This window comes from Mercenaria mercenaria, chromosome 2 (genome assembly GCF_021730395.1).
Source record: "Mercenaria mercenaria strain notata chromosome 2, MADL_Memer_1, whole genome shotgun sequence".
Taxonomy (NCBI): Eukaryota; Metazoa; Mollusca; class Bivalvia; order Venerida; family Veneridae; genus Mercenaria; species Mercenaria mercenaria.
Genome location: NC_069362.1, coordinates 77,009,724 through 77,019,847, shown reverse-complemented (window position 1 = coordinate 77,019,847; position 10,124 = coordinate 77,009,724). Strand labels below are relative to the sequence as shown.

Below are 10,124 nucleotides of genomic sequence, written 5' to 3'. Positions count from 1 at the left end.
CTGTTGTTCACTGAGAGAAGAATGACTGAGGAATTGAGTCGGGCCACTATTTCACCCTTACTGTCCTCTGAGAAACAACCATCAAACTCGAACGAGGCATTTTCGATCTTGGATAAATCATAATCTGAAGTTCACCGGATCTAGTGAAGTTTGTTCCATTCGTAAACTGGGTCACAAGGATTTTCAAACTATGTTCGCCTGTGCTATTTGTGGTCATATTCAGCTGTCCAAAATCGGTACTCAAAAGTAGGATGGTGCTATCATTTTGAACTATGCCTTTCGAAAATGACGTACCATCTGGCATCCCGGACAGGAAAATCTGAATCTCATCTAAACATCCAGAAAGATTCTTGCTGATATTGTGAGTTCAACTGGTTCGTTATAAATCCTGCCTTAGATTTAAGTTCCAGCAGTGGAGGTTCTGGTGGTGGGGAAGCTGTAAATAGAAAATATATTCATTTCTCTTTAAATAAACGATTTTAAGAAAGAATTCAAGCTTTCAGATGAAACTACAAAATGTACTAATTCAGCTGTACTGGACCGCTCTGCTTGCTTCGTGGATAGGAATCATAGGATATTAATTACCAATTCTAGGGTTGTAAGTTCTAGTAAAGTAGAAGCCGTAAACCTAAACAACCGTGACGGTAAAAGACAAAACTGACTTACATGTAAGCACCTCGTAAACTGGCAATACAGCATTTTATTATTACATTGTGTACGTTGTATACTTACTGGAATTACAGGACGGCCCGTAAAATCCTTCATCACATAGACAAACTTGCATTCTTGCACTGCAGTTGCCGTGTCCAGAACAATCACAAGTACCTTTGAATATAAAAACAATTTCTTTGTTTTAACGTGTAATTTCATAATGCTTCAAAACAGGAATATAAATGTTGTGTATTTTTGTGTCCACGACTGAAAACACGTAGTGCGTTTTAACATAGTCTAAACTAGTATATTTTGCAAATGCTGACAATTTAACTTAAAGCAACACTTATATCATCTTTATGCACACAAAAATATTCCTATGGCAGTTTGATAGCATTACTCTTAAGCTTAAATATTTTTACTTTTGACGTAAATAATCGCATTAAATATATTCTTATCAACGTAGACATATTGTTTTAATAATACATGTCAAATCTCGTACCACTCTGAATTGTAGATGTCACATTAATAGCATTTTCTTTTTCAATTTCTGTGAGTTTTGGTCGGTTTCCGACGTGATCAATGGCTACTGGAAGTAATCGTTTTGACTCTCCTAGCTTCAACTTTACAAGAAAATATTCTCCGTAACACCACCTTGGAGCAAGCTTAAACTATTGCCTGTAATATTTGAGACAAACATAATAAAAAGTATATACGAGGTATTTAATTAAAGGCATAGAAATCATCTGAAGAATGGCTAAATGAACCATCACATGCAATTGATCAATGTAATGTATCACTACAATACGAAACACTTAAAGAGTTCATTTTGTAAAACTAGAACATAGTAATAAAATATAAAAGGATGATGCTTACCGAGATATGATTCACGCAAATTGAGAAAACAATAGCTCTTATAATTATTTACTATATCATATTTGCTGAAATACTACATAAATTTAATATTACGATTAGTCGGATTGAGTTATGATACATACCTTGCAGTTCAAATATATCAACATGTTTCACTCCAGACCCTGTATCTGTAGCAAGAACAGACAATGTGACAGAATCAGTAGATTCTGTTTCCAGCAATACTGATCCATTAACCTCTGGACGGCTATCATCATCTAAATTTCATAAATAATAAATAAGATATGGAAGAATATCTGTAACATTTATTTTTCCAGTTTTTTCTTACGACTTAAGAGCGTAACAGAAATTGAAGAGGATATCATTTCTTGATGAAATATTCCAAGTGCCTGAGGCGGGATTCGAACCTGGTCTCATTACGTTGTACAATAGAACCCATGCATATAATTATATACATAATTACAAAACTAGAAAGGACACCGAGTCTATGCACGTGGTGACATTTTAGCACCACCACATGGCACATAAAGGTTCGTGATATGAAGGTTAATCAAACTTATAAGAAGATGCTTCGACATCGACCATATCACGCAATCAACACCAATTGAAGCAGTGTTCTATTATAAAATATTATTGAATAATCATTCTCATACAAAAAAACACAATTAATTACCTAAATAAATCCGTAAGAAAATCACTTAGAAGCATAGAATGCAACCAGGTAAAACAATGACAGAACCGGTTTTACTTAGTCTATTCATGACAGGTAATGAAAAGTAGAACAACTCTTACGCCCCTAGCACAGGATTAAGTGGAACTGTTAAAGAACAATTAGTAGACTCCATGATCCCAAAGGACCAGAAATAATAACAACAATGATCCAAACTTAACGTCACCAACCGGCGGTATTTAAAGACTGTTGTAGTGATAGTTAAATATGGATGTAACGAAATTCCCGTGGAAGCACTGAATGCAACCAACAAAATAAAAGAAGATCCGACCGATAAAATCAAGTCTATTTATGAAAGGTAATAAAACGTGGAGTATTTTACAGATTGGTGTATGCTTTTGAAATCTACTGTTCATGCTATTTTCATATTTGGGTGAAAATATATTCATGTGATACAGTACTTCAAAAAACCTTTCATTTATCTATTAAGTCTTAAAATATAGTCGCAATCACGGCCTTAATGTTTATCTGTACTGAATGTCTGCTGTAATTAGGGCACTTTGCATGCTTTCTATTCTCAAAGCCATTAGAAAAAATAAGCCTAACGTATGTCTTTAAGCGGTACTCCAAATAATTATAAAAGAGCATCTGAGAGTACTACCAAATGATCCCAAAATAAGTTTTTTTGTTTATTAAATCACATAGGTAAACATGCTAAAACCCTTGCAGTCATGTTATCTTAAAGTCTTTTAGCAATTTAAAGAAATATATTTTTAATGTAACGCTTTTTGGCGCGTTTTATTATACAAAAGAGTACACTTAGTGTTTACAAATCGATTGCTACACATTGCAAAAGTATGGTCTAAAACTAGTGATTGTTTCAAACCAAATATCTGACTTATGTTCAAACGAAATGCATTCTCCACAGCATTGTTCAACCTAATGGTTCAAACAAAATATTTCTCCAGACTCAATTAAGTTATTTTTAAGTGGCAGTCTTGCACCAAGGAACACTAGTGTACTAAAAAGTGTCCGTGTAAGATAACACCGAACCCTTTGAATTTAAGAGGAGCAGACACAAGGCGGTGAAGCCAGCCCATAATATGTTTGCCGACAGTAAAAGAGCTTTCAAGAAGGTTCAGAAGATCCTTGTAGAGCTAGATATTTCTCTGCTGATTTATAAAAAGCTGTGAACTTTCTTCTCATTTATCACCCAGACTTGTTTTGGTTTGTACAAAGAATGCTCAATGTTCTGCATGTACTGATTGTGGGTCTGTTTTCACAGTTAAAGGCAAAAAAGCTAAATGTACCTTCAGCTAACTTTGCTTTTTTATGTGATGAGAATGTAGATTATTCAATTGATAAGATTGACAGAACTAACCCAGCTTCTTTTATTAAAAACAGCTATTAACAGCTATTTGGAACAAATTATTATTTCACATTACGACTTAATGCATCTAATTATTTTCTCTAAAGTGAGTACACATTATAAAGGATTACCTACGATAAGACAATTAAGACAATTAATATAGACAAAGGAGCTGGGTCACAGGACACTTACCATATTTGTACAGTTACTTTCACAACTATGAAACGGTAGTAACAAGCTAATTAAAATTATACTGTTTTTCCCCACTAATTTAATAATGATACTGGATCAATGTGTATGTCGTACGTAATTGAAAAGTAATGCACCTGTAACAATTGCATTTCAGGTGTGGCGATAGCTCGTGGGTTCGTTCCCTGAACGCCGCATCAAACCAAAAACGTGTAGATGGTGTTTGATATCCGGCAATAAAAGGAAAACCGAGTTCAATTTCGAACAATAACAATAATAACTGAAACAAAAAATGTATGTATTTACCGTGTTAAAAATATTTGGTGTATCAATCGGTTCATTTTGATCGAAATAAATTGAGGCATTCGCATGAACTGTTGAAAGATGGGCTACATCTTTATTTGGTTTCATAGAAAACGTCACATATCCTTGACCAGATGTTCCGTTGTTTGGAGGCAAAAAGCCAATACTCGGATCTGTTGGCGCATCACCTGACAAAATGTAAGGGGCAAAATCACGACCACTTCCATAACATTTAGAATGAGCAAGGCGAAAATTGTTAGGTAGGATCTATCATTTAAAGAGACAATGCCATTCCGTTAATTGTTTTTATTCTGGTCCCAGTAAACAAACATGTAAACAAAGGATCTGTTTTTGTTTCAGTAAGACATTTCCTCTAGTAAATGTGCTTATTTTAGAATTTGTGTAAAAACTATTCTACATGTATCTAGATTTGATTTTAGAAAAGTTGGTGCCAGGCTTTTAATCTTTCTAAGGTAGGCTATTAGGAAAATATACGTGGAAATCAATGCTAATTTATTACATAGAAACATATTTTGGAAATTATGAACTGTGCTATGAAGACTGTATGTATAAAAATCAAAGGGCAATAACTCCGTAAACAAATCAACAATCCGTAATATATAAGTGATTAGGCAAAAGGCAATTCACGCGGATCCTGCAAATCATAAAGGAGCAGTGGTAAGTACAGGTGTTATTAAAATGACCTTTAAGATGTCATAACTCCGCAAAAAATAATCCAACCGTGACGTACCAACGATTTGCACATCTAAGCTTTATACCAATGACTTATGTTAGATTCATTCAGATCTAATTGAGAAATTATGTTTGTTTGTTTGTTTTTTTTTTGGGTTTAACGCCGTTTTTCAACAGTATTTCAGTCATGTAACGGCGGGCAGTTAACCTAACCAGTGTTCCTGGATTCTATACCAGTACAAACCTGTTCTCCGCAAGTAACTGCCAACTTCCCCACATGAATGAGAAATTATGTGTTGAATCTTGGACAAGAATCTACATAGACTTTATGCATATCAATCAAAGGCCTATAACTCAGTGAAAAATCATTCAACAGTAAATCTCGTAACAAAATGCGTAACTAAGCTTGTAAAACTACTCCATTACTCCGCTTGATACTGATGAGTCATAAGAATCTTGATTCAAGTGTAAGCAAAAGTAACCGAGAAATAATATGAAGAAATGGAAATGACTGATGTGCACAACTTTGAAATAAAGTAAGCGTTTTTAAAAAAGCGCAGACAAGCTAAATACAGATGGACAGATTGACAGGCAGATGGCGAAGCGGAAAATGCAATGTCCCTCATGAAACGGAAAGGCATATTACCTGTTTTTGGATCCAACGACTGAAATTCCCAAATTACCATATTCTTCTCCAGATCAAGTCCTGCAAAAACTCGAATAACAATTCCCAGTTCTGCCGTCATATCGATAGTACCCTGCACAAATATATGTAGCTGCGGGTAGTTATTTCTCCTTTATAAATGATAATATAACTCGTTATCTTTGTTTCAATATCAAAGACATTGTAGTATGATAAATTATAATAGAAATTAGTTCCAGTTGTTTGTTTGATATGAGATGTATGTAGGTGTCCCCTATGAACTTACCTGGAACAATTTACTTTTTGGTGGAAATTCTTTTGTGAAATTGCCGAAACCAAAGTCGCCCATAATAAATGTCCTTGCATCTAAATGTTCACTGTATTTATGTTCAATATAAACCCTTTGAGCAGGCGCGGTTGCATTTTCGTTGTTTTCAAATCTTATTTTGTATTCCATTCTATGGTCTTTTTGTATGAATCGCGCTCTTCCATAACCTGTTGGTCCAGATATGTCATTCTGAAATGGGAATGGAAAACGTATGTGAGCAAAACGAATTAAAGATTCTATTACAATAGTAACGTAAGAAAGAATCACTTGGTTTCATATGTCAACAATCTTAATTTTACTTATTTGTAAATTTAGGAAAACATCAGACTATGAAATGTCAGGGATGTTTTTCTAAAACAAAAAATAAATACAAACTTCATCATCATGTCATAACACTTACTCCTTAGCGCTTGAAATGCTTAGCTAGTACTTTTTTATAAACAAATAATGTAATTATAAACTGCTGGAAACATCATTACGTGTATTTGCGAATTCGCAAATAAAGCTGAAATCGTAAAAATCCGCCCTTCTCAGTATAACGTCCGTGTACTAAATGATCAATACATATTTATATCTTACCGGATCCATAGATCGAACCCATTGTGTAACACCATCAGCAATTTTTCGTACTTCTCTATCAAGTTGTCTTTTCACGTCACATGTCTCAATTAGTAAAACAAAACAATGAATATCATTCAACTCTTCTTATCAAAAAATAAAGCTTTGGTAAAACTTTATGATATCCTAAATACATCAATGCATGATGAAACACTGAATTGATATCAAAGTCTAATGAACAAAATGAAAAACATCCCCTTTTACAAATCTGTATCATTTTGCTGGAAATATTGGCGTAAAGAACAATAATATCAACAAATTTTAAAACAAAAGGTAACAGAAGATACAATCAGTTGCTGATTTTGATGAATTAATTGATGTTGTATTCAAAATCTAAATATAGTCTGAATAAATGAATATACGTGCTAATTTTGAAAAGTAAATAGGACAACATTCAAAGAAAGTTTATAAATCAAAACTATTTATCATATAATTCAAGGAGTAATGTAGCTTGAAAATGTCTCGAAATCTAAAACTGGTGAAAATGTCTGGAAATCTGTAACTGAAATATCTTATATCTTTAAAGGAAGATGATTAATAAACAAATGAAATTTATGACATTTATAAAGCACTAATGAAGAGCTGCACTGCATATTACCATAATATTTTGCAATCATAATAATGCTGTATTTAACTATATATACTTGTGTCTGGGATTGCATTTTATTTACAGCTGTTAACCTTGAGCAAGAGGTCTTGGTCTTACATGTGACAAATTAGTTTGTAATGGTGACTTTGCGAAGTTACTTTCAAATTAGCCCATGCAAAAGCAAAGTTATTAATCGAACCAAAAATGACCTTTTATCTTTGACCTCTTTGTGTGACCTTGACTTTTCGGAAAGAGACCTGGGTCTCACATGCGAAACGTCGCCTTATGACGGCAAACATTTGTGCCAAGTGATTTTGAAATCCTTGATAAATGGTAGAGTTATGAAGCGGACATGAAACTGATGCCCTAAACCTGTGACTTCCAAAGGTAACATTGACCTCAAAGCCAGGGGTCTGTGACTTACGCATGACATTTCGTCTCATTATGTGGAACATATGTGCCAAGTAACTTCCAAATCAAAATTACGGACCGGACATGGAACAAATCCTGTTAACCTTTGATCTCTAAGTGTGACCTTGACTTTGGAGCTAGGGGTCTTGGTTATGCTTGCAACACATTCGTGCCAAGCTATTTTGAAATCCCTCCATTGATGACAGAGCTATGGACCGGATACAAAGTGTGACGGACGAACGGCGGAAGGATGGACGTGAGGATAACAAAGTCCATTTCCCATTTTTCGAAAAAGGCAGGGGACAATAAAGTCATGCAGTCATTACCTACCTTCTGAATGAAATCGATATATTTTTCTAATAATGAACACACTTTATCGATTGTTTTATCGATTGACTTCACTTTCTTTACCAGGCTATTTTCATTTACGACATAACTGCTGAAATCAGTGAAAGCGTCTTTAAAAGAATACGGCTCCCCGTCAATTGCATGTTGTGCCCAGCTTCCAAGCACATGAATACCACCGCCTACAAGTGGTTGTGCCCATTTTGGCACCCATTTTTGCACAGCTCCGTTAAGACCTCCTTCAATTACCGCCCCTGCAGCACCTGTAACGTTAACGTGAACTATATTAAAGAAAGAACACTTTCATTTTTTAAACTCAAGATAATTTTATTTTGATATTACTCTGTGTTTATTATGGTAAAATTAAAATAATGTGTGCAAATAAATGAATGATATAGATGTTTCCTTACATGTATTTAATAGAAGTATGTTCAGTATACCTTACTACAAGCAGTAACAAGTTTACGTTAAAATTACATCCATATACTTTTACTAGCTCATGCGACTTTGCTACAGTTTTCAAATAACTTGTTACTGTAAGGCAAAAGGTCCGAGTGTTTCATACCTTCATACATGTAAGTGAATACATATAATAAAATAGCAAAAATAGGGCTGAGGTACCTACAAAGCATAATGGCACACCTTGTTTTATTATAGGACTAGGTGTGCCATTTTGACCAAATGGCATATCCTATAGCCATGTTAAACCCCTTAGAAAGTAGTCCGAACGAAATCCTTTGACGATATTCATACCTCCCCATGTCCACTCTTTGTTAGATCGTACGTAGTCAAACAAGCTTTCTAGTGTGAACCCAATACGATACACCAAGGACATGTTCCTCTTGGGTCGTTAAAATGTACAGGATTATTAGAACAGTAGGCATAGAAGTTTCTGCTCTGTGCCTTCAGGCCTAAGGGATCTATACTCATGAATCGCCCAGTGTAGCTATCATAGAGGCGCAAGCGCATGAAGTAAATGCCAGTCATTTCTTGTAAATCGATAACTCCCCACTGTCCGACAAAACTGAACATCGACTCGACAGTTTCTGTAGCGGAAAGAACTTCACCAAACGGATTTCTCTGATATGAATTTAGTAAGTTTCCGGCTTCATCTAATATGTTAGTTACAGACCTGTCAAAACAAAACGAACAGTGACACTCCAGTAATTTCTGTATGATTGTTGAATCTTTACAGTTTGAATTACATTTGAGTTTGACATGCATGAACAATATTAATATTGTAATTCCCGTCTACGACCTTAATTTTTCAATGTTGGAGTTAGAATTCTGTCTCAATAAATCCGTTTATTCGAGGCACCCTAGAAATAATGATACTGACAGTTTTTATTTCAATTTTTAAAATTGTTTACCAATAGTTTAATGTTTCTTTCATAAAAAATAACGGTATAATGAATTCTCTGCAAACGTTTTGGATAAAGGCCACCACTTTGAAATTTGTCTCTACTTGAGCTTGAGGAAATACCATAAATTACACAAAATTTATAAAAAAAAACGGCACGGTAAGAGTTTTTAAAAATTTGCAATTAAGTGCGAAGCACGGTCAACTGTAAAAATATACCCAGCAAATGTCATTTTTTAAACATTACTATTAGGGGCCTAATACCTTAAGAGAAAACTGATTACAGTTTACTATGTAGGTATTTTCAAAGCTAGTGTATTTCCAGCATTACTGAAATAGCACAAAAGGTTGTTTTCAATTTTGCTGCACGTGAATAAAGCCATCAAAAAGGCAAAATTTAGATTCCAAAAACGCAATTCGGTAAAGACTTATTAAATGGGAGAATCAAATAATGATCTTTACACGCATGTGGCATTTGTTCACAAAATTTAGATTCCAAAATCGCTATTCGGTAAAGACTGTATAAAATGGGAAAATCAAATAATGGTCTTTACACGCATGTGGCATTTGTTCACAGGTTAGTTTTAAATGAAATGCTTTATTCTCTTTAGAGACAGGTGGTTTCTGTTCACTGATAGTAATTGTTTGTAGTAGAGTTTTCCAAGAAATCTACTCATAAAGACCACCCACCTGTGATATAGCCCACTTGAGTTTACATTCCAAATATACACAATGGGACTGTCAATCAAATAATCTTCTTAATTAGTGGCATTTTTATGGGTGGCATTTTTATGGGTTAAATCAAGGAATGAAATATCTAAATTTTAAAGAAATTATTACTATTATTAGTCACTCTTCTTCCCCGCATGATGCATCCCTTTCCCTTTGATCTATACACCGCGATATACATGGTTATGTTCTACGCATGTGAAAAAAATGTGCCAAAAATTGAAATTATGTGCTTATATATATCAAACTGGTATGTTATGTATCAGTACAGTTATTTTCAACAGTAAGACCAAAATAGACAATTAGGGCTACCAGTCGGGAACTATTGTTTATGAAAATTTTATATCATTTTG

General features: G+C 34.3%; 1 protein-coding gene and 1 long non-coding RNA gene across 2 annotated transcripts; both read right to left on the bottom strand.

The window, feature by feature from the left end:
* LOC128555231 (uncharacterized) lies at positions 1 to 1,780 on the bottom strand. The gene is made up of 4 exons (XR_008369901.1): positions 1,650 to 1,780; positions 1,154 to 1,329; positions 733 to 825; positions 1 to 436 (listed from the first exon to the last, which is right to left on the bottom strand). It is a non-coding gene; the product is annotated as an uncharacterized LOC128555231 (long non-coding RNA).
* A 1,900-nt stretch (positions 1,781 to 3,680) lies between these two features.
* LOC128549621 (uncharacterized) lies at positions 3,681 to 8,517 on the bottom strand. Its single transcript, XM_053526718.1, has 7 exons — positions 8,436 to 8,517; positions 7,668 to 7,945; positions 6,299 to 6,382; positions 5,678 to 5,908; positions 5,395 to 5,506; positions 4,034 to 4,243; positions 3,681 to 3,694 (listed from the first exon to the last, which is right to left on the bottom strand). The coding sequence occupies exons 1-7, from the start codon at positions 8,515 to 8,517 to the stop codon at positions 3,681 to 3,683; spliced, it is 1,011 nt and encodes a 336-aa protein (XP_053382693.1).
* Positions 8,518 to 10,124: the final 1,607 nt, after the last annotated feature.